Raw genomic sequence first — 27,041 nt, forward strand, 5'->3', positions numbered from 1 at the left:
TTGTTTCCGAATCCCTTAGTATTAATGTATCATTGTATTTATATGTGTGTGTCATGTACAGGATTTTTTAAAATAAAATATGTTTGAAGTAAAACAAAAAATATATCATACGTTTGCACGAAAGCACAAAGTCTTGTAATTCAACTGCATTATACATTATTAATAAGTAAATTTGAAATAATAGTGCATATACTTTTAAAATTAGTAATTCAGCTAATCTTGTATGTAGAATGATCATCACTTGATATTTTTTTTTCAACAACTTATATGCGACCTTGTATACATGATTTATAATCATTTCGTAATATCAGTTCGCGTGTGGTTTTGTAGTCATACCACGCCGGTTCCAGTGGCATTGCTATAAAATAATGTTTAACTTAATACAAGTTGCAACATCTATATCCTCTCATTCCAAACGGCTACGCTATCTTTCATAATAAATCACACCAGTTTTACCCTTCGAGGACCGCAAGGACGTAAAAATAACAGCAAAATATACCAAAATGGCTTATAAAATAGTACGCCAACGTCAGTTGTGCGTCTTTTCAATATACATGTAATACTCAGTCTTCACTAGATTTTTTTTTTGGTTTGTTGCCGTTATTTATCTTAAATATACTGATGTTGATTTAATTAGTATATTCACATCTTCAACTTTCCGTTACACACACATGCGTTCATCGAGTTTTCCATTTGAGTTTTCTGTTCTTCTGAGCAATGAATCACTTTTCTATGAAAAAAAATATGTTATCCTGGTTCTTTCTGTTATGTCTTTATTAATTTTTAAAACCGTTCTAATGTCATCTGTCGTTCTACGTCTGATGTTTTTTTCATTCTTGTAATATCAATTATTTTTAAGACTTCAAAGTACAAATGTTATGACCTTTAAAAAACCTTCGGGTCAATACCTGAACCAAGACTTTGGTTGTCAAAAGGGTTGGTAACTTTATTTTTAGTAATTCTATTTATTGCGGTATACGTTGTCAAAAGGGTTGGTAACTTTATTTTTAGTAATTCTATTTATTGCGGTATACTGTATGGCAGAAAGTAAGTAAAAAACTTAATTGCACATTTTATAACAAATATGTACCCCCATACAAATAACAGTACTAGTATCTTATGTTATCTTATCTTAGTACTAGTATTATTATACAATGATAAAATCTTTGAGAATGATTTTTTTTTTCTAATTCAGAGATCCATAGCCTTTCCTTTCTGATTTGTTAAATACAGATTTGATTTTCTTTGATACAGAGGTTTTGGAATCGACGTCAATTGTGTCTTCTAAAGCTTGATTGTTTGTTTCTGGTAACAAAATTACGAAAAATGCTGATAGAAACATAAGGCCGGCAAAAACCATATAGAGCAGACCTGGAATCTTCTGACTCTGAAAAGTAACGGAAATACATGCTTTATTATTAGACATTTATCTCATAGGAAAAATGTTTCCTTATCAAGCAAAATATACTATAACTGAATATACGATTAGGTGTTGGTCTTGTTGATCATAGTACATTGAACTATAACTGAATATACGATTAGGTGTTGGTCTTGTTGATCATAGTACATTGAACTATAACTGAATATACGATTATGTGTTGGTCTTGTTGATCATAGTACATTGAACTATAACTGAATATACGATTAGGTGTTGGTCTTGTTGATCATAGTACATTGAACTATAACTGAATATACGATTAGGTGTTGGTCTTGTTGATCATAGTACATTGAACTATAACTGAATATACGATTAGGTGTTGGTCTTGTTGATCATAGTACATTGAACTATAACTGAATATACGACTAGGTGTTGGTCTTGTTGATCATAGTACATTGAACTATAACTGAATATACGATTATGTGTTGGTCTTGTTGATCATAGTACATTGAACTATAACTGAATATACGATTAGGTGTTGGTATTGTTGATCATAGTACATTGAACTATAACTGAATATACGATTAGGTGTTGGTCTTGTTGATCATAGTACATTGAACTATAACTGAATATACGACTAGGTGTTGGTCTTGTTGATCATAGTACATTGAACTATAACTGAATATACGATTATGTGTTGGTCTTGTTGATCATAGTACATTGAACTATAACTGAATATACGATTAGGTGTTGGTCTTGTTGATCATAGTACATTGAACTATAACTGAATATACGATTATGTGTTGGTCTTGTTGATCATAGTATATTGACATATAGCTGAATATACGATTATGTTCTGGTCTTGTTGATCATAGTACATTGAACTATAACTGAATATACGATTAGATGTTGGTCTTGTTGATCATAGTAGATTGACATATAGCTGAATATACGATTATGTTTTGGTCTTGTTGATCATAGTACATTGAACTATAACTGAATATACGATTAGGTGTTGGTCTTGATGATCATAGTAAATTGAACTATAGCTACTTACCGGAATATTCACGCCGTGTTTGACTCAATACAGAAAAATGAATAAGCTGGTCGGTTTTCGTTAAGATCAGTATTGTCTATGTTGATCCATTTATCGTGAACTCATTCTGTGTTTTTTAAGTTATGGTGACTTGATATTAACACTTTCATCATTAAAGTAAGTGCTATCTAAACAATTTCAAAAATCATATATCAAATGATTCTCCCTTGATATCCCCTACTATTAGCATTGGTCGCTTTTTTTTGGTTCAAAATTAAAAAAAAAAAAAGAAGAAAGTAACAAAATTTTCAAAAATCGCTTTTTAAACTATATGTTTTAAAATTATGAAAAGAAAAGTTATGATCAGCGGATTTTTTTTCATAACAATATATGGATAGAACCAGAGGATTATTAAAATCTGGCAAAATTTCGAAACAAGAGGCGCAAACATCATTAAGGTAAATTTCTTTAATATCATGTTACTTACAGCACAAATGACCATTGGAGCGACCATTGTACCGATTCCACCTGTTGCATTATGTAAACCAGATCCTATACTTCTAAAAAAACGTAATATATTTTGTTAAAGTTTTATTATTGATATATAAGTATGTGAATAAGATAAAACTTATTCGCTAATCTTCGTTGTGTGACTTATTTTAAAATCGGCAAGACGTCCCTTTGAAACACCTTCACGTATGTCTAAGCTTATTCAGTAAGAAGTAGTTGAAAAGGAATTCTTGGAATTCGAAATGTTTTTTTTTTTTTTTTTTTAACGTTCAATTATTTTATCTTAGTAAATAAAATTTAACTTATTTTTCTAATTCATTATTAAACTGCTATTTATTTTGAAGGCTTAAATACGCAGTCTCTGTTGCATTTGATCTACCGTTGTCAAATTTGAAATATTATACCAACTTAGATCGGTTAGGGCCGTTATGTTTGGGACAGTTTTTCCACGCAGTTGTTGTAACATCTTAACCGTCGTATTCTTTGGAATTTTAGAGGTGTGCCAGTTCATATCGCAAATTACTATTTTTATTTTGGCATATCTTTGCAGATCTTTCGTCGTGTTTGGAAATTATAGAATGGTACCAGCGTCTCTGTTGTTCGCTTAAACTGTTTTTTTTTTTTTTTTGTTTTTTTTTTTTTGTATAAATTTCAAGATTGTGATAGTTTTATAATTAGAATAGATTGACATGATTCATTTTACATCGTGATCATACTGATGAAGGATATCTGTTATACGAATTATCTAACATTTGTTCATTTGTTGGTTGTTTTATGGTGATGTTGTACCCTTTTAGACTTGCTATATATATTATTTTGTAGTGTGCTGTATCATAATTATATGATCCATCGCCCCGTAAGATTTATCGTTGACTATTATTCGGTCATTTTTTTTGTAAAATTATATATATATATATATATATAACACCTCCCGAAAGGTTAGCTTATTTTGATAAGCTAGAGTTAGAGAAGGGGGTAAGGTCTCTGCGCAATGCTAGGCGATGTAGTCGTAGAAGTTGAAATAAAAAGTACAGGTCCCAGCTCCGGCCGGGGAGGAAGTTACGAATCAAATAGACTCCAACATCGTTAGGTTGATTTTCTATGCACTTCCTCCCCGGCGCCGGGGCTGGAACCTGTACTTTGTGTTTCTAACTTCTACGACAACACCGCATAACAACAACACCGCCTAACATTGCGCAGAGACCTTATCCCCTCCTCTAACTCTAACTTATAAAAATAAGCTTTCGTTTCGGGAGGTGTTACCTTCTTGTAGGAATTAAACAAGGATCTCTGATACAATACACGAAGTATTTATTTTCCCACCATTTCCAACAACAAAAAATAATTTGTCGAAATTGAGGCCAATAAACTATCAATATGTTAAGCTCATTTGATCCATAGCTTATGCTTTTCTGACTTCTAGTATCAATTTTGAATTCTAGATTTTTTTTAATTTCACCATAGTATATCCTTAATCACTTTTATTACCCTACCTGACAACAGTAGGATATAATTCCGCCGTCAGCAACATAAGCGACATCCAGCCAGTAGTCACACATGATTTAGATATGAGTGCAAAAATAGTGACAAATGTCTCCTTATCGTTTATATCTGTAATGAATGTAATAATAATGGATCAACACATTCAGACTCTTGACCTAAAAAACAATTTCGCATTTATAAATATACAAATTTGTTGCAAAAAAGCAAATATAGATCAGGCTTACAATTGGAAACTCAAGACGCAAGATGCACGTTTTGTCTATATGCGACTCATGACAGTTTTATTGCGAACCCAATTGTACCTTTCCATATATTCACCTGATAGTTACCTGTCCATTTAAATTTTGGCAGTTCAATTATCTCAATGAACAAATACAACAGGTATTGTTCTCTGTTATTCAGTTTATTCACTCAGACTTTTAAATTTCTTCTAACAGAAATCTATCACTCATTGATTAATTTACCTGATTAAAAAAAATATCTGCTTAATTGATGGAAATAACATGTTTAATATTAATTAAAAACTGCATATGAGTTTGAACTTATTATATTTTCAATCTGTTGAATATAAACACTAATACAAATATTTATAAATGTTGATTTTTGAAAAAAAAATCAACATTATTCATATTTAAAAAAAAATGACAAAAAAACTTTAAAATGATGATGTTTATATATTTATGCCTTCTTAAAAGTATTTTATAACGAAACAAAAATTAAAAAATGCAACTTTTGACAGGAACAATACTAATTTTTTTTTAAAAACAAACATTTTATGATTAGATTAGTATTTTTTTTGAACAGATTGAAAAACATTTTATTAATTTTATCATATGCAGTTTTTACACGACCGCAAACAAAATTTGCGTTGTATAATGCTATCATGTCGTCGGCGTCGTCCAAAGACGCATTTAGTTTCCGGACAATAACTTTAGTTTTAGTGAATGGATCTCTATAATTTTTTACCAGAAGGTTCAATACCACTAAGGGGAGGTCAATAGATTTTTGGGATTATGGTCCCAATGGTTTTGGAATTAGGGGCTAAAAAGGGGGCCGAAAATAAGACTTTTTGTAGTTTTCAAACACTTACTTGTGTTTAAGTGTGTGAATTTCTCTGAAATTATACCACAAGTTTCCATAGCACGAAGGGATATTTGGAATTGATTTTGGGGGTTGTGGTCCCATTAGTTCAGAATATAGGGGCCAAAAGGGGACCCCAAATCAGCATTATTGTAGTTTTCAAACAATAACTTGTGTTTAAGTGTATGAATCTCTCTTAAATTATACCACATGTTTCCATACCATTAAGGGATAGTTAGGATTGACTTTTGGGGGTTATGGCTCAAAATGTTTTGGAATTAGGGGTAAAAAAGGGGGACTAGGTTTTTCTGGTCAATGGACAATTAAGACAATTTAAAAGCCGTGTAAGGGAGGTAATTCAAAAGCATTTAACATACAATTTTGGGTATTTTCGGATTTACCTCCCAGTCGGAAACCAGGTTGAAATAGAACAAAAGAATCGAAACTCTCTATTAGAGAAGGCGATAAATGTTTACTGTATTGTTTACTATAGTGACAAATTTTTAAAAGTTAATAGAAACAAACAAAACTGCAATTTTCTTCTCAATTACGAGGTGTTTTATTTCAAAAACACCATTTGCATAAGTTTTCAATTTATCTAGTACATAGTTAAGCAGAACAATTAGATATCAAGTCGACGACATGGGTATCTTTCAAGTTGGATGACAAAAATGCATAACCTCCGATTTTTTTGAAAAAATTACCACGGACGGAAAAGATATCAATCTATTAGTTCAGTAATTTTCGTGTCTGCCCTTCCATTATGTGACTGAAGAAAAAATTCCAAAAAATAGGTAACAATTGTATCGAAAAGAGAAAATCGAGTGCACCTTTTTATGTTAGGGCGTGTTTGAGTTGAGTATTTTGTCTTGATATCGTTCAAAGTAAGAATATTTCATACATCGTCTCGCTTCAGATTCTATCATTTTTATATATTAAAGCTACAGGTTGACTTTATAACACAAAAAAATAACAGTACTAAAAGATGAAATATATGGGTCAAGTGAAATACCTATCTAATGAGTCACAAAAACAGGGAAGGTGTGTTCGAATAGCTATTTTTTTACTGAAAGTACTTGACGACAGTCTTACAAGTTGGATGATGAAAATGCATATCTTCGAAAAATTCTAATTTTTTGTGTGTGATAACTAGGGTTTATAGTCTTCAACCACTAAAAAAATCTAGTCTGCCCTTCCACGAAATATTTAATTAGATTTTTTTTAAATGTTTATGATTTTTCGAAAATTCCACCTAACAACCGATCAGACAATAGTTTTAAGTTGAATCAATGCAGACAATATCATTAACTAATGCTCATTAGCTAGTTGATACATTTGTCTTTTAAAATATAACTGACATATAAGGATCGTATTGGTGCAATGTGGATAAATTTATCGGTTTCCAAGAGCAAAATTGGTAGCGCGTCATCGCTACAATGGCTTCCATTTTTACGATTGTGAAAATGAACTGGCGTAATGGGGAGATAATTTTGACGAAGTAGGATCCTGACTGCCTCCATTACACTACTTGTAAATTATGTATAAAAAAATGTCAGGATTTAAACTAAATACAAAAAAGGGGTGGTAGTAGTTTTCAATTTTTCCCCAAAATTTCTCAAATTTCAAAAAGTTTGAAGAAGAAATCTTTAATTGCACAATATTGTGCAATATATTTGTAAGATCTTGACATTTGTTGTGTGTCAGAAATCCATATTATGTCAAAAATTTGATCACAATCCAAATTCAGACCTGTATCAAGCTTGAATGCTGTGTAAACACTTGTATTAACTGTCCAGGGTTCCCCCTGTGTGGTCTTTTACATCCGCGCCCTGCGGAGCACCTGGTTTATAAATAGTAAACATGTTATTTCCATCAATTGAACAGACAATTTTTACACCGGTAATTTTTACTCAGGTAGATTAATCAATGAGTGATAGATTTCTCTTAGAAGAAATTTAAAGGTTCCAGTGAATAACTAAACAGAGAACAATATCTGTTGTATTTGTTCAAAGGGACAAATGAACTGCCAAAAGTTTAAATGGACAGGTAACTATCAGGTGAATCTATGGAAAGGTATTATTGGATTCGAAATAAATACATCCTCAAATATGTGTTTTAGACTTGTCTAGTAGAAAGTTATCTTCTATTATTACACTTCATGCTAAAATGCCATATTTTGATTGGCTTACACGAAGGTGTTAATTTACTCTATCACATGGCTGAGCGGGTAACCCTCTGGTCCGGACCAATCAAAATCAATAATTTAAAGGACAAAGAATTGAATTTACATCAAGAAATTAAATACAATGCTGAAGTTCTGCGTATTGGCGCAGATTTTAGTATTTGACTGTCAAAATAAAAACAAAATAAAACACCTTGTCTCATTTTTGTTGTTTTCTACAGCCTCGGTCACACCTTACCGGATAGCACGAGCGGACGCCTAACGGATGAAAATAAAAGTTGTCCATTGACAAAATTGTTATCCGTTTGGAGTCCGTTGATGTACTGACCGAATAAAACGGACGTGTAACGAATGCATAACGGACACACACCGGACATGAAACGTTCGAGAAACGGAAACGTACCGGACAGAACGGATGTCGAACGTTCACCCAACGGACGAGTACCGCATAAAACGGACACCTAACGGAAGCTTACCGGAGAAAACAGATGAACTAGATATACGGAAAAATTAAAGAAATTAAAGGAGACAATAATAATACAAGTAAATTGCATAGATATTCAAAATGTTTCTGGGCAACTGGTTTTGGTTTGTACTTCAAAATGCCGCCAAAGGGCATTGTCTGGCCTGAATAAGAGCTGATTGATTATGAAGACATGCCTTTACTCTAAGATCGATTGAATAATAAGAATTCGTGAACCTTTAGAAATCTGACATACCAATAATTGGCATTTTTGACGCGAAATTTTCAATTGGCATTTATCCGTTAAATCCGTTCATCATCCGTTTTATGCGTTATACGTCCAGTAGAAGTCCGTTTCTCATTCGTTCAACATCCGTTTTATCCTTTAAACGTCCGGTAGGAGTCCGTTGGTGAATTTATCTTCCAGACCTCCAACGGATGTATAACGGACACGTAACGGATACAAAACGGAAACGAAACGGACGAGTAACGTACAAAACGGACGCCTAACTGGACGTTCAACGGACATTTTATCTGTTGGACGTCCGTTGAAAGTTTTGAACATGCTCAAAATTTTCAACCGGACATAACGGACGTCGATGGATAAAACATACACCATATGTCTAACGGATAAGAATGGACGTCTAACGAACATGGACGGATTGAAGGAAAATTATCCACTAGGCGTCCGTTCGAACTATCCGGTAAGGTGTGACCGAGGCTTTATACCCGTAACGTTGTTATGTTCGCGACGTTATAGAAAATACTTTTAAAATAAAATTAATCTGTTAAAGACAACATTCAGTATAATATATTAAATAACGCGGTTGACAATGTTTTCTCGGGGTAACAATCTGCTCTGTCACCCTCTCAGCTATGCATTTTTTTTTCAACACATACGCTTATAACTGTTGCATTTCATTTGCATTTTCATTTGAATCACTCTAATGCATTTTCGACTCAATATGCAATCTGTCTGATTCGACCTAAATCATCATTTATGAAATTTCAGATGTCGAAAAAAGTCTCAATAAAATTCATTAATTCACACTAAGATAACTACACACAATACATGTCATTTCTTATTCGGCTATATACAATTTAAACGGTGTTATGTTACCTAATGTTCGTAATATGCCAACAATGACCCCCGAACATCCACCAATAACAAAGAACATCGAGGTTGTCCATTTTCTTCCAATGCTGTGGATATTAATGATAAGGGTTATAACATTTACTGATTAAGGGGCTCAGCTAAGCCCCAATGTCCACAAACCTGGTTGACCGTAAGTCGCTAAACCCGAATGTCACAAACGTAGGTGACCATAAGTAATTTCAAACTTTTAGTTTTCCAATTATGTACTCATAAGATAGGGCTGATAATGGTGGCATTGTGCTGTTTTCTGCTGTTTGGTTCGGTTATTGTCTTATTTCTAACAGTTTTTAGCATCGTTTTCATATTGGAAACCAGGAGGTGGCCATTCGGTGTCGTTTTCATATAAAATTGATAAACTTTAGTTTTATAAACATATTCCTAAATTTACTTCATAAATATAGCACTTTCAATTGTTTGATCATGATTTTATTTACTTTGTTCTTTTCTTTTCTGTTGTTGGGGAGAGTCTGCATCATCACAAAGAATATAACAAGAGGCTCTATAGAGCTTGTGTCGCATCTTTTACAATAACCACTTTTTAGTTCGGCAGGTGTCTTGAAAAGTCTTGTTCATCCAGTTAAAGTCATATGAAACGAGTGAGTGGTGAAAAATAATGTTTATCCAATTCTTGAACTAATGCCTGTATATATCATTAACTTAGTCCTCTGTGCACGATTTTATCATTATTTTCGCAAATATATCATATAATCGTCAATTTTTTTTTCTCTCTGTTTGTTATGATTTACCAAATATGGCTGCTCATTAAATGCCGTGTTTTAAAGCCGAATTTTACCGATTGTCACCTTATAGTAAACAAATCACAAAAAGCATGAGTATTGAGCACGTGTTTAACATGTATAATCAGATATTTGTTTATTTCAATGACAGATCCATGCGTATTGCGACCACCGGATTTTTACGAGGAGGTTACGCTCGGGTCACTATGCATACGGAAAATATGTCGGCGAATTGCTTCCTGGAAGCAAGCAATTAAAAATAAGTAAACTTCTTCTAAATGTGGACAAATTAAAGAATTTTCCTCAGAAAAAAGTATATGTACATAAGTTGTATAATGAAAACTATCCATTTAGTTATAAAAAAACATGTGCATATTTTTTTTTAATTTGAGGTTTCTTATGACTTTAAGTTGGTTATATTTGATTCCACAATTAAATAATCACGGAGATACACAATATTTATAAATGTGTAACAGGGGCATTAGCTGTCAAATTCATGTTCACCGATTTGACTTCAATTCTCATTTTTCATTTATAACATACTAAAACTTACATTCAAATTACAATAAGTCTGAAACAAACAGGTAAAACATGTACTCGATAATATATGTATATCAAAAACATAACTAAATATCTTAACTTATCATTCTGAAAATGCTCTGTGACGTTATACCTACCAGTTAGCAAAATACCATCCAGTTACTTGAACAAATCCAACAACATTCAGAAGAATTAGATTTATGTAAATATTTCCTGCAAGTTGTCCTACTCCAAAAAATATTCCGTATGCTCCGTAACCACAACTGAACCTTCAATGTAAATTTAATGTACTATATTAGACATTGATAGTGTAGATTTTAGAAAAATAAATATTCTTGGAGATCATTCCTCCGAAATGAGTTTAGTAATGTTAACGTGTGATCTTCAAAAGTGTAAGTCGATCGTATACATGTAGATAAAGAAATACAAATATTATTACTAAAAATCCATGGCGTTAAAACACAACCCGTTGGATGTGTTTAGTAAATTTTAGTGTCTGATGTATGATTTTTATTTTGTTTTTGTCATTTAACTAGCTTTCAGTAACCACGAGTAACTGCGAGTACGCTTATATCGTACTTTCGTGGTAATTTGACCTGTAATTTGTAAAGCATTTTCGTTGATTATTGTTTACTTCTTTTTCGTTATTTGATGTAGTGTCACTATCTTTATTATATACCACCTTTGACAAGTATTTGGTATGAACTTTAAGATAAATATCCGCATCTGTTCTCGTACAATAAACAACACATTCCTTTATTTTGTAAACAATAATTTCGTACACCATGTACAGTAACTCCTTACAACTATTTACCTGTGTATATAATTTTACGAAATTTTGTTCAAATGAAGGTTTTCTTTCTAATTTTGTTTTACATCACACTTCCTTTCTATCGATTTTGTCTTTGCATTGTGTCATATAACATTTGTTATAGTGCAGTGTACTATGTTTACTTGTTTTTTGTTAATACCTTTTTTTTTTTTATTGATGTAAGCCATTTTATAGCGAGTCTTTGTAGGTTGTGATGTTACTATATAATTTCAGTTTACGGTGAAGGTTTGCACCTGATAAATGTTTAAACTCGTTGCATTTGTTTGAACCTGTCCTAAGTCAGGGACCTGTTGTTCAGTTGTGGTCGTTTCTTGATGTGGATCGTAAAAAAAATTCGTTTCTAGTTTTTTATATAGAATAGACCGTTGGTTTTCCTGTTTAAAGGTTTTTATGCTAGTCATCTTTATAGCTTGCTGTTCGATGTGAGCCAAGGCTCCGTGTTAAAGGCCACACTTTGACATATATGACTTGGATGGAGAGTTGTCTCATTGGCACTCATACCCTTATCTTCTTATATGTATAAACGATCTAAATCAACATATTTAGAGTTAGCATTTTCAAATCATAAGAATATAAAGTGTTGTTTGAACTAACTTAATAGACATTTGCGAAAACTGTCTTAAACATACGATTAGGATTACAATTACACTTTCAGGTAGCATTTTAATCTTGGGTCGTTTCTAAGTGTAAATATAAACCGTCAGTTCAAAACAAAGACTAATTAACTCCTATGATGTTTTTCTATAGTTTAAACAAAAGGATTTGGAAAGATATATCGGTACAAAAATGGAATCTTGACAGCTTGAGGTGGAATAAGGACAACTCGGTTTAAAGCAGACTGAGACAACTTGGGTCAAATCAAAGACAAATAAGACTGAGACAATTTGGGACAAATTAAAGACAAATCAGACTGAGACCACTTGGGACAAATTAAAGACAAATCAGACTGAGACAACTTGGGGCAAATCAAAGACAAATCAGACTGAGACCACTTGGGTCAAATCAAAGACAAATCAGACTGAGATAACTTGGACCAAAGGCAAAGACAAATCAGACTGAGACCACTTGGGTCAAATCAAAGACAAATCAGACTGAGACAACTTGGGTCAAATCAAAGACAAATCAGACTGAGACCACTTTGGTCAAATCAAAGACAAATCAGACTGAGACAACTTGGGTCAAATCAAAGACAAATAAGACTGAGACAATTTGAGTCAAATCAAAGACAAATCAGACTGAGACCACTTGGGACAAATCAAAGACAAATCAGACTGAGACCACTTGGGTCAAATCAAAGACAAATCAGACTGAGACAACTTGGGTCAAATCAAAGACAAATAAGACTGAGACAATTTGAGTCAAATCAAAGACAAATCAGACTGAGACCACTTGGGACAAATCAAAGACAAATCAGACTGAGACCACTTGGGGTAAATCAAAGACAAATCAGACTGAGACAACTTGGGGCAAATCAAAGACAAATCAGACTGAAACAACTTGGATCAAATCAAAGACAAATCAGACTGAGACCACTTGGGTCGAAGGCAAAGACAAATCAGACTGAGACCACTTGGGTCAAATCAAAGACAAATCAGACTGAGACCACTTGGACCAAAGGCAAAGACAAATCAGACTTAGACCACTTGGGTCGAATCAAAGACAAATCAGACTGAGACAACTTGGGTCAAATCAAAGACAAATCAGACTGAGACAACTTGGGTCAAATCAAAGACAAATCAGACTGAGACAACTTGGGTCAATTCAAAGACAAATCAGACTGAGACCACTTGGGACAAATCAAAGACAAATCAGACTGAGACCACTTGGGGTAAATCAAAGACAAATCAGACTGAGACAACTTGGGGCAAATCAAAGACAAATCAGACTGAAACAACTTGGATCAAATCAAAGACAAATCAGACTGAGACCACTTGGGTCGAAGGCAAAGACAAATCAGACTGAGACCACTTGGGTCAAATCAAAGACAAATCAGACTGAGACCACTTGGGTCAAATCAAAGACAAATCAGACTGAGACCACTTGGGTCAAATCAAAGACAAATCAGACTGAGACAACTTGGACCAAAGGCAAAGACAAATCCGACTGAGACCACTTGGGTCAAATCAAAGACAAATCAGACTGAGACCACATGGGTCAAATCAAAGACAAATCAGACTGAGATAACTTGGGTCAAATCAAAGACAAATCAGACTGAGACCACTTGGGTCAAATCAAAGACAAATCAGACTGAGACCACTTGGGTCAAATCAAAGACAAATCAGACTGAGACCACTTGGGTCAAATCAAAGACAAATCAGACTGAGACCACTTTGGTCAAATCAAAGACAAATCAGACTGAGACCACTTGGGTCAAATCAAAGACAAATCAGACTGAGACAACTTGGACCAAAGGCAAAGACAAATCCGACTGAGACCACTTGGGTCAAATCAAAGACAAATCAGACTGAGATAACTTGGGTCAAATCAAAGACAAATAAGACTGAGACAATTTGGGACAAATTAAAGACAAATCAGACTGAGACCACTTGGGTCAAATCAAAGACAAATCAGACTGAGACCACTTTGGTCAAATCAAAGACAAATCAGACTGAGACCACTTTGGTCAAATCAAAGACAAATCAGACTGAGACCACTTGGGTCAAATCAAAGACAAATCAGACTGAGACAACTTGGACCAAAGGCAAAGACAAATCCGACTGAGACCACTTGGGTCAAATCAAAGACAAATCAGACTGAGACCACTTTGGTCAAATCAAAGACAAATCAGACTGAGACCACTTGGACCAAAGGCAAAGACAAATCAGACTGAGACCACTTGGGGCAAATCAAAGACAAATCAGACTGAGACCACTTGGGTCAAATCAAAGACAAATCAGACTGAGACAACTTGGACCAAAGGCAAAGACAAATCCGACTGAGACCACTTGGGTCAAATCAAAGACAAATAAGACTGAAATAACTTGGGTCAATTCAAAGACAAATCAGACTGAGACCACTTGGGTCAAATCAAAGACAAATCAGACTGAGACAACATGGGTCAAATTAAAGACAAATCAGACTGAGACAACTTGGGCCAAAGGCAAAGACAACTATGTCTTCTTTGATAGACATCTCGGACCAGTTTGAAACACACATCGGAACAGTTTGAAAGGGCTCTTTTGTAGTTTTTACGGTAAATATTATTTTTGTTTGTTTTTATTTAGATTTTTAGCTTCATATAACAACTTGTCAGTTTGTCGCATGTCAATTAGTTCTTTTACTGAAAAATGTTTTATGACGGCCTTACGAGATCAATCAAAATAATTAATCAACGAATACTATGGCAAGCCGTTCTCGTCAAAACTATGTTTAAACCCTTTTTTCGAAAAAAAAAAAATACATAATGAGGTCCGAGACCACAATTGTCGTCCCTTGTTCACGAATATAGTCCCTAGTGTTGACAGTTTGTTACTTGTCATTTATTTTTATACCCCTTCCAAATTTATTTCTCCATGTTTAATGGCTCAAATTGCAAGTAGGGGGTTGAAATTACACTGTAAAAAAATTTGGGTCCAGAATTTTAAAGGAAAGTAGTGATTTGGTCCAGCTGAAAAAGGTTAAAAATGAGCACTTCGGAAGCTGTCAAAAGATTTCAAGACGCCCTAAACATAAAATTGTCCATATTTTGAGTAAGAGCCGATGAAGTTTTCTATAATTTTGATATAATTTGTCCCAAAAGTAGTACAACACACTGTAAAAATTTCATTGAGAAAGCGCGGGTGCGATTTTTTTCATTTTCATTTATGTTCTAAAAGAAATGCACTACGAAATAATTGTGTTCTCGGACCATGAGATTAAAAAACCTAAAATAATTATATAACACACTGAGAAATCGATATTACATACTGAGATTTTAAAATTAAACACTGAGATTAAAAAAAATGAAAAACACACACTGAGAAATTAAAATTACACACTGAGATTTTAAAAAGACACACTGAGATTAAATAAATTGAAAAACACACACTGAGAATTGTTCATTTTTAAACACTGAGATTTCAAAAATACACATTGAGATTAATATGCAAATTACTAATGAATATTCCTGAGATGAACAATTCAACAGATTGATATCTTGGTCTCTAGAACTCTTGTCTATATAATGAAATGCGGTTCCTTCAACCAACGTTTATGATAAATTTCAAGACTTAACATCGTTTTTTACTTACTCATATTAATAAGTTATTTTTCAATATAATTCAGATTAATATTATTGCTAACGGTGTATCGGGATTGTTTGCTTAAAACTGTTTAAGCATAGGTCCTTTTTCAAAAGTCTTCAACTGTTACCCTGATTTCGCAAGGTAATCTTTTATATTTTTGTTGTTACGTTTATATGTTATAATAGACACTTGGGTGAACATGTCATTGCATTATTTGTCTTTTTGTAGATTGTTCTAATGATTTCTTATAATTTTAATAAAATTTTCACCATTTGGTTATATCAAAGACATGTGATACATGACTCTAATTATATTTTGTAATGAGAGTAAGTGGGTATTTTTTTTGTTCCATTAGTCTTTAAAGTTGTATCGCTAATGTATTTTATAAAACATTTGGCACCAGATTGAAGGACTAATGAGTTATGTCCCCTAGTTGTTTTAAGCTTGTAATAGATTAAGATTGCGTATGTTAATTAGATATGTGCGCATAAAAAGTGCGCACAAATCTCAGTGTGTAATTTTGAATTCTCAGTGTGTAATTTCAAATTCTCAGTGTGTGTGTTTTCAGTTTATTTCATCTCAGTGCGTCTTTTTGAAATCTCATGTGTAATTTTCAATTCTCAGTGTGTTTTTTTCATTTTTTCGTAATCTCAGTGCGTCTTTATGAAATCTCAGTGTGTAATTTCTAATTCTCAGTGTGTGTTTTAGGTTTTTTAATCTCAGTGTGTTTTTTTTAATATTCAGTGTGTAAAATTTTCGAAAAATGTTTTAAACATAGTTTTGACGAGAACAGCATGCCATAAAATACCTCTCAATGGTTGCAAGAAAATTTAAATTAGATAGATATCGTCTTAAGTAACTTCCGACTGTTGTTAAAGTAAATGTGATTCAAATTTATACTGTGGTGTGTCAAGACGTTATAGTAGGAATAAATATACCCTGATTCGTCAAAATACATTGATTTTTAATCGTCATAGAGAAATTAACTCTATGTTTCCTTGAGAAGTTTTTGTTGACTTTTGATTCGTCACTTTTTGACATGTTGGAGCCCGACTTATTTCAAATGCCCTTTTGCATCGTTTCCTTGTTTAAAATAACAAAAGTAACTTAATTAGTTGCATATGCATTTCATTTTAAATCAAATCAAGAATTTTAATGTATAGACTTTGTTTAAATTTTCTAAAAGCAGTCTTTTTTAAAGTACACGGATGTATGTGAACCTAATTTTAGATTAAATGCAATCAAACGATTTTGTTAAACGATGACATTTTTTTTTATATTTCTTAAGAAACATAGTTGTTATATGTTATCAATTAAACTTTCATTACATCCTTTTAGATTAAAGTGCACTTTGCTTTTACAGATATTTGAATGCACACGAATATTTATTCGGAATATATAATGAATTGATATGCTAACGCGAAGTTATGTTGAATGCAGATTTCTTAGGCACCAGCAACACATATTGATGGCAAATAAAGGAAAAGAATTACCTTTGCCGACTGAGCCAAAGGAGTAGGTCCGGTAAGGGGCGATTTCGGCCTCAATTTTCAAGTTCATCAAACGAAAGATTTTAGACATTATCTAAACACTTAAGTGTCTATTTCAATTGATTCAATTCGTTAATGCGGAAGATTTTAACTCATTTAAAGTCATTTAAAACGCCCCGATTCAAGGTTAAATATGAAAAATCTATCAAATATGCCAAAAATCGTCACTTTTCAGATGGTTTTTGTCAAAAATGAAAGTGGCCGCATCCGTGTTCATCCTCAACCTTTATATATATTATGTATTATCATCAAATACAACTTACATTTCAATATTATGAATGATCACGAATGCGGCCACTTTCATTTCAGACGGAAACCGTCTAAAATTTAACTAAAATGCTACAATTGTGAAGATTTCAGTAATTTAGCATGACTTAATGATGCTAGTATCCGATATATGTGCATTTTGTTGTCAAAAACAGCCCATATTTATGTAGCAGAGGCATTCTACTTTGCAATAAATATCTAAACGATTACGTTTTCACAATTTTCTAAAACTGCTATATTTTGAGGCCAAAAAGGGGTCTTACTGAACCTACTCCTTTGTTTGCAGTCCGACAAAATATATCCGAAAATATATCCAGTATTGATAACTTACATAAGACAAACTTTGAATATGCAGAGGGAGTATAGGAAATTAAAAAGACATATTATATTCTTCTGAGTAGGGCTTGAACACTCTATCGGAGAATTTTAAAAAAAACCTGCATGGGTGTGCCTTCGAAAATAATTTACGAGATATAAAAAAAATCATTTGATTTTACTATAAATGTTAATTAGGTTTATTTTTTATATTTTGAGACGACCCCTTGTTTTTCGTCAACTGTAATCGTAAGTCTAAGTGTAATTCTAGGTATAGACATAGTTTCCGCAAATGTCTATGATGCAGTATTTCTACATTATAACATTAACATCTTTATACATCATTAATTACTTTATTTAAGTCTTACCAAGCGACCATCAGTAAAAGTGTAAACTTTAAAAGTCTAGGATTATCTAAGATATCTAGAATACTGTATTTCTTTTCTTCAGACACTAAATCTTCTACTTGTATTACTTCCGCGTGAAATTTTTCATATTCTGGTGATTTTTTATCATTCACTTTCGCTATTCTTTTAATGACTTCATATGCTTTCTGAATTTTCCAATGAGTAACCAACCATCTGAAGTTTTCAGGTACAAACCTTTAAAATATTGTTTTAACATTAATAAAAACAAACAAACAAACAAACAAGCAAACAAACAAGCAAACAAACAAATATTTTATTTCCCAATCACGGCGCCCAAAATGAGAGATAAAAAGCCAGAAATTAGTACTCAGTAATGTATTGTTAGTTGCTATAAATATCTCAGCATCATAGACAAATTGAATTACATACTCGTTCCTTTTTCTCCATACTTTTTATAAATCATTACAATATTTTCAAGACCAGCATTTAGCACTGACACAGTTTTGTTTACTCACCAAATAATTAACAGCAAAAATGGAACAACTAACGTTGCAGTACCTATCTGGATGGACCGCCAATCATGGAGCCACCAGCAAAGACATGCATACAATATTCCAAACACTTCTCTACACGGTAGAAATCTTAGCATTGATCTGGATTCTCGTGTTGTGAACTCCAAAATAAATGTAAAATTTACCGAAGAGACAAACCCACATCCAATGCCGATAAAAAATCTGAGTGCTGCGAACATTTGCCAGGATGTTGAGAAGGCAGCCGCGGTGTTGAATACTAACAATGCCGACAATGCTGAAGCGTATGTTAATTTACGCCCTATAGTATCTGCCATTTGTCCAGAAACAAACCCACCAGCTATTACACCTCCCATTTGTAATGATGTAATGGTGGATGGAATCCAACTTCTTTCACATACCAGGTCCCACTAAAATGAATAATTTACAATTGATATTCATATAAAATAAAACTATGTTAAAACACATACGTTTTATTGAAGATGATTGTTTTCCTTTATTATTTATTTTTCTTTTGTTCATGTTATTCTTATTTTAACATTGATTGGACGAGGAATATAATACATTGTACGAAATATGCATGAACATATTCCAATAAATATCTTTCAAAAGATGTTTATTCCGTTTATTTGTTAAAATTACTGACCAAAAGTTTGTTTATTACGTCTATCCCTTTTTATTGTGTTTTGTTCTTTGGATGTACCTGGCATGGGAAAATATAAAGGTAGTAACCGTTACTTTACGAGGGGTTCGTGTTGTTTATTCTTTAGTTTTCTATGTTGTGTCGTGTGTGCTGTTGTTTGTTTGTCTTTTTCATTTTTAGCCATGGCGTTGTCAGTTGGTTTTAGATTTATGAGTTTGACTGTCCCTTTGGTATCTTTCGTCCCTGTTTTACATCGTTTATCCAAAAAAAAAACCATAAAAAAAGACTACCGGAAGAATTCTCGTCTATTAAAGTATTTCGAAATATGCAAATCATATCAAAAATATTAAGGAATAAATGCCTTACACTGCATTAGGCAACATTTTTACATGGCAGTTGTCCCCTCATCACCAGTCATGACAAATATCTCAAACATGACTCATTCAGATCATCGTACTAGTGAAAATACCAATACTACATATATACAGCCATGGCATCAACTTAGGCAATATTCTTCATCATAAATTAGTTCAATCGAAAATACATCCTTATTTAAAAGACCAGTCTGTACCAATCATTTCTGATACCTATACCAAACCCAAAATTGAATAAGGAAAAAGAAACCAAATAAGGAAATGAAAATCGAATAAGAAATAGAAACCGAATAAGGAAAAAGAAATTGAATAAGGAAATGAAAATTGAAAAAGGAAATAGAAACCGAATAAGGAAATGAAAATCGAAAAAGGAATTAGAAAACGAATAAGGAAATGATAATCGAAAAAGGAAATAGAAACCGAATAAGGAAATGAAAATCGAATAAGGAAATAGAAACCGAATAAGGAAAAAGAAACCAAATAAGGAAATGAAAATCAAAAAAGGAAAAAGAAACCGAATAAGGAAATGAAAATCGAAAAAGGAAATAGAAAATGAATAAGGAAATGAAAATCGAAAAAGGAAAAAGAAAACGAATAAGGAAATGAAAATCGAATAAGGAAAAAGAAACCGAATAAGGAAATGAAAATTGAAAAAAGAAATAGAAAACGAATAAGGAAATGAAAATTGAAAAAGGAAATAGAAACCAAATAAGGAAATGAAAATTAAATAAGGAAAAAGAAACCGAATAAGAAAAAAGAAACCGAATAAGGAAATGAAAATCAAAAAAGGAAATAGAAACCGAATAAGGAAATGAAAATCGAAAAAGGAAATAGAAAACGAATAAGGAAATGAAAATCGAAAAAGGAAATAGAAAACGAATAAGGAAATGAAAATCGAAAAAGGAAATAGAAAACGAATAAGGAAAAAAAAATTGAGGAAAACATTTTTGGGGAAAAAAATTTTGAGGAAAAAAACAATTTTGACAAAAAAAATTTTGTGAAAAAATTTGAAAAAATAAAATTTTAAGGGAAAAAAAATTTGAGGAAAAAAAAATTTGTGAAAAAAAATTTTGAGGGGAAAAAAATATTCAGTTTGGACTTTTTTTGAAAAATTTGAATATCGAAAAAGGAAAAAGGAAAAAGGAAACAACTTGTGTCTGACACCATTGCAACTAAAATTTTCAATTACAAGCACGTTTTGCAGGATCTCAGTAATGACGACTTCAAGTCTAAACCTTCTGATTGCACTTGTGCTAGTTCCAAATTCACATATAATCCAGCTGACCATACTTTATTACCGGTGACCTCAACATTGTTTATAACACTTCCCTACGAAATGTGTTATCGAAAGGGCCAAAATATCGTGACTCGAAATCCATCAACTGGAAATATAACTTTAAATAAAATGTTGATGGATTCAGTCGAGGATTATGCCAGGCAATGGGCTAAGAGTGAGTAGGAAGACGTAGACACTCTTTCTGAATAGATTAAGGCAGTGAGGTTGTTGATACAAATTAGAATTAAGAATACTTATAACGTACGTTCGGAGGACGTGTTTTTCAACAGACTATCGGCATTCCAATGGGAACGAATTGTGCCCATCTACTTGCCGACTTGTTTCTTTATTATTATGAGGCTGAATTCATACAGGAACTTCTTAGAAAGAAAGATAAGAAGTTAGCAATATCTATGGCACACAATTTAACTCTACTTTCCGATATATAGATGATGTTCTTTCAAAGAATAATTCAAAATTTGGTGACCATGTCGAACGCATCTATCACATTGAAGTAGAGATAAAGGATACAACAGATACAGTTAAGTCGGCCTCATATCTTGACTTGCATCTAGAAATTGACAATGAGAGTCGATTGAAAACAAACTTTACGACACAAGAGATGATTTCAGCTTTCAAATTGTGAACTTTCCATTTCTAAGTAGCAACATTCCAGCAGCACCTGCATACGGTGTATATATCTCCCAATTGATACGATATTCCCGTGCTTGCTTTTCCTATCATGATTTTCTTTATAGAGGGTTGTTGCTCGCAAGGAAGCTATTAAATCAAGAGTACCAAATGATAAAGTTGAAATCATCTCTTCGTAAATTTTACGGACGCCATCACTAAATAACCGTTTTAGAAATGACATCTGATATGTTACTTACGTCGTACCTACAATCCCCTTCCCTTTCATAAATATGACATACCAAATTAGACTATTTACCGGATTTGTTATCTCATAAGCAACACGACGGGTGTCACATGTGGAGCAGGATCTGCTTACCCTTCCAGAGCACCTGAGATCATCCCATGTTTTTGGTGGTTCGTGTTGTTTATTCTTTAGTTTCTATGTTGTGTCATGTGTTGTATTGTTTGTCTGTTTGTTCTTTTCATTTTTAGTCATGGCGCTGTCAATTTATTTTCGATTTATGCGTTTGACTGTCCCGCTGGTATCTTTCGTCCCTCTTTTACGTTAATTGTACCATGACATAAAATATTTTAACAAGAAGTCGCAAGGTTAAATATTGAACTGAAATCTTTAATCTCTTATTAAACATACCTCAGAGACAACAGTAGACATTTCAGGTTCAAATAGCCTGGAGTTGCACTTGACAGAACTATTACTTGTAGTTAGCTCACAAAATGCTAAGTCCGATATATTATTCTCGTTAATTTCAAGACCGTCTAATGTAGTCAAGTCACATCTCCAATTCGGAACGGCACCTCCAAAGGTCATCATCAAAGTGCTCCAGTTATCCGTTATTTTACTTCCGAAAATAAGTATCATAAGTATCCATTGAAAAAGTCCAAATCCTCCAATATCATCTATAGTCTCTTCTAAATATTCATTTAAATCTGTCATCTGAAATCTGATCTACTGCAAATAAAGAAATGCATTAAAAGTTAGTTATACATTAAAATGTATCTTAAAAGTTAGTTATACATTAAAATTTATCTTAAAAGTTAGTTATACATTAAAAGTAAGTTATACATTAAAAGTTAGTATAAAAGTTAGTTTAAAAATTAGTTATACAGTTAAGTCGGCTTCATATCTTGACTTACATCTAGAAATTGACAATGAGGGTCGGTTGAAAACAAAACTTTACGACAAAAGAGATGATTTCAGCTTTCCAATTGTGAACTTTCCATTTCTAAGTAGCAACATTCCAGCAGCACCTGCATACGGGGTATATATCTCCCAATTGATACGATATTCCCGTGCTTGCATTTCCTATCATGATTTTCTTGATAGAGGGTTACTGCTCACAAGGAAGCTATTAAACCAAGAGTTCCAAATGGTGAAGTTGAAATCATCCCTTCGTAAATTTTACGGACGCCATCACGAGTTGGTTGACCGTTATGTAATAACCGTTTCACAAATGATATTGGATATGTTCCTTACGTCGTAACTACAATCCCCTTCCCTTTCATAAATGTGACCTACCGAATTAGTCTATTTACCGGATTTGTAATCACATAAGCAACACGACGGGTGCCACATGTGGAGCAGGATCTGCTTACCCTTCCGGAGCACCTGAGATCACCCCTAGTTTTTGGTGGGGTTCGTGTTGTTTATTCTTTAGTTTTCTATGTTGTGTCATGTGTACTATTGTTTTTCTGTTTTTCTTTTTCATTTTTAGCCATGGCGTTGTCAGTTTATTTTAGATTTATGAGTTTGACTGTCCCTTTGGTATCTTTCGTCCCTCTTTTTATACATTAAAAGCATCATTGACATAAAATAAAATGTTGACACATGTACAGAGACGCGTCTCACCTGTCGATAGAAAATTCAACAAATGATAAATACTGATGGACATCAACATTGCTTATTAATTCAAACTTGTTTGACTAAGATGATAGCGGACAGCGCGTCAAAATGACCGTCAAACTGAGATGTACTTAAATAGTACTATAAGTAATACAACTTATTAAACAAACGTAAGCAGCAAACGAAACATTGGAAATTGGAAATTCATTGATAGTATCTGCATGGACCTTGGGGATATGACCTCAAAATAGTCGTCAAACTGATACATGTATGCACTGATAGTAACTAATATATATACAATGTATATGAAACTTTTAGAAAAAAATAGTCGATCTTCACAATTAGTTCCTATCAAACTAACTTAGGCAGAAAACTTAACATTGAACATTGAATATTAATAGAATTTTGCTGGACCATGAGCTAGGATGCAAGGCCCCGGAAAGAGTCGTCAAGCTGATATAATGGTTGATGTGTTACATATTTGTTTTTCGTTCATTTTTTGTACATATATTAGCCTGTTAGTTTTCTTGTTGAAGGCCGTATGGTGACCTATAGTTGTTAATTTTTTGTGTCATTTGGTCTCTTGTGGAGAGCTGTCTTATTTGCAATCATACCACATCTTCTTTTTATATGAACTGATAGTGATGTAACTTTTAGAAAATGAAATTAATCAAACATAAGTAGTTCCTACGCCGCCTTAAGACAACAAACATGTCTCGCCTCTCTCAAAACTGTTGATGTGTTATTATTATCAATGAGAAATCTACCAAACAGAAACAAAAAGACGAGTAAGCACATATTTACAACTATATATACAAGCGTATGGCCTTCATAGGCCGGTGACCAAAGTCGGATTTATGAAATTTAAATCGTCAAAAATGGTATACGGCTATATCATGTTTCATTGGATTCGGAAATATGTGTACTTTGAGATTCTTCTGGTCGTCAAAAGAAAATATGGAACATTTTTTTAGAAATCACGATCAAAGGTCACATGTCGTTTTCAAGGAAAAACAACATTGGATATCTATCTTTAATTCAAATACCCTTTTTACTGAAGAATGATTAAAAACTTGAATCTATTTTCTTCTTCATTGAACTTTTCACCGAAAAAGTGGAAACCCATCATTAAATAAGATTTCCGAACACACGTATGCAACTTTACAAAAAGGGGGTAGTTTTCAGTTTTAAATGATAAGTAATAAGAACAACGTCTGTCAAAACTGAACACAATTTATAGAAAATTATGAACAAATATGTATTTATTAATATAACCATCTAGAATACCTCAATGAAAGTGAAAACTTAAGCTTTTGCCATATATGTTGAATTCGGTACATGCAAAACAGACAAAAAATAACTTCGGACGCTTTCTATTAAATTATTTTGTATTAATAGGAATATAAATCATTTTACGATAGACTAACAACTTTAAAAATATATGTTTTATTATAAAACAGCATTTTATTCTTTTCAAATGGAGACATTTTCGGTTATTCAATCCCAAACTAAGTGACGCACCATAATGTTTTTTCTATGCAGAATTATTTAACATGGCACTCAATATACGTAACTTAGATAAGTAATTCAGACCTTAAATGACTTTTGTAATGTGGAAAAGTTATTACGAAGTTCTGACCTTTGGCTGAAATACTATTTGTTCGTAAGTGGAAGGTTTAGTAAATCTCCAATGTCAGTATTGGTCTATAGTGTTTAATAAACACGACAAAATCTTAAGCCACGAATTCTATAATAATATTGCGAATTTGAATGTTAAACTTGGGACATTTAACGTGTTGTGCATTGCAAAAGAGTGGTGGTCAAATATGTAAAATTAAGAATGGAAATGGGGAATGTGTCAAAGAGACAACAACCCGACCATAGAGCAGACAACGTTACAGCAGAAGGTCACCAACAGGTCTTCAATGCAACGAGAAATTCTCGCACCCGGAGGCGTCCTTCATCTGGCCCTAAACAAATATATACTGGTTCAGTGATAATAAACACCATACTAAACTCCAAATTGTACACAAGAAACGAAAAGTTAAATAATACAATACTAACAAAGGCCAGAGGCTCCTGACTTGGGTCAGGCGCAAAAAATGCGGCGGGGTTAAACATGTTTGTGAGATCTCAACCCTCCCCCTATACCTCTAGCCAATGCAGAAAAGTAAACGCATAACAATACGCACATTAAAATTCAGTTCAAGAGAAGTCCGAGTCTGATGTCAGGAGATGTAACCAAAGAAAATAAACAAAATGACAATAATAAATAAATAACATCAGACTTATAGCAGTTAACTGACATGCCAGCTCCGGACTTCAATTAAACTGATTGCAAATTATGTCTTCATCATATGAATATCAGGCACAATCCTCCCCGTGAGGGGTTTAGTATCATACCATCATAACATATATGAGAAGAACATAACCCGTGTCATGCCAACAACTGGTTTTTGAATAAATGTGTTTAGTTCCGATGCAAAGACCCTATAAGCGAATCAATATTAACGCCAAAATATGCAATCTTTAATGACCTGACAACAGTATCGTAACTATATCCCTTCTTAATAAGTCTATTCAAAGGTTTTGTTAGTTTTTGATGTGAATACTGACCCCTTTGTGCTTTATACAGAATATTTCAGAATGGTCGTTAAATATACCGGCAATATTTACAAAATCAAAACCTTTATTGACATACTTTATTTTAATAAAATGTTTTTTATGATCTTCAGGGCGATCAATTTTGGGAAATAGTTTAGAATAACAATATGCCATAATAATTTGAACAATTTCATACTCAGGACTGCTATATGAAATTGTGTTGCAATCCTCCAAAATTTTTATTTAACTTATTAACCGGTAATGAACAGAGTTTTGTTAACAGATAATGTCTTCCGTTGTTTTTTGAAATAGAAATTAGGTCCGAAATATTGGTATGATTAGTCCGAAATTTTCTTTGATTGCGATTTGTTCTACGACCGTGAGAACTGTTTTTACGAACAGTTTTAGAAACTAAATCCAAAATGTTAACGGAATCGGTTCTAGATATATTACCAATTCCCATGATATTATCATTAAGACCGAGAGGGTAGACTGTTTGTAATTTTTTAATCCAATTTTATTCAATTATTTTCCGTGATCGTACAAACTTTGAATGAGATTCATCAGGCTGCTTATTTACTACTTCTAAAAGGTTGAACTGCTAAATATTTAAAAGGATGGTTGTGTTTTTTAAGGTGTTGGTAAATGATACTTTTGAATTTATTGGGTCTTTTAAAACGATACAGATGTTCTTGAGTGCGTTTAGATAAATATCGTCCAGTTTCTCCTACGTACTGAATACCACATCCCGGTTTGTTTCATGTGAGTAAATAAATAATACTGTTTGTTTTTCAAGTTATATCAGTTTCAAAATTCTGTATTGAAAAAAAAACGTCTTGTCCTGCTGCTTGCAACTCAAAATATCTTTAAACAAAAGTTAAGAAAACACTCATCCCTGATCGACAGTATATACTTGCCATGAGTACATGACTGAAGTCTGCGGAATATTTCCGATTGTCGTGGTAGTTGTGCCCTACAGT

The 27,041-nt window shown here is 32.9% G+C and overlaps 1 protein-coding gene across 1 annotated transcript; it reads right to left on the bottom strand.

Moving 5' to 3' along the window:
• Window positions 1–1,048: 1,048 nt before the first annotated feature.
• LOC139492899 (organic anion transporter 3-like) lies at window positions 1,049–22,562 on the bottom strand. Its single transcript, XM_071281050.1, has 8 exons — window positions 22,249–22,562; window positions 18,656–19,080; window positions 18,141–18,374; window positions 10,723–10,854; window positions 9,273–9,355; window positions 4,418–4,535; window positions 2,902–2,974; window positions 1,049–1,387 (listed from the first exon to the last, which is right to left on the bottom strand). Exons 1-8 carry the CDS (start codon window positions 22,549–22,551, stop codon window positions 1,187–1,189), a joined length of 1,569 nt encoding a protein of 522 aa, XP_071137151.1. The 5' UTR covers window positions 22,552–22,562; the 3' UTR covers window positions 1,049–1,186.
• Window positions 22,563–27,041: the final 4,479 nt, after the last annotated feature.

The sequence above is a fragment of the Mytilus edulis genome, chromosome 10 (assembly GCF_963676685.1).
Source record: "Mytilus edulis chromosome 10, xbMytEdul2.2, whole genome shotgun sequence".
NCBI lineage: Eukaryota > Metazoa > Mollusca > Bivalvia > Mytilida > Mytilidae > Mytilus > Mytilus edulis.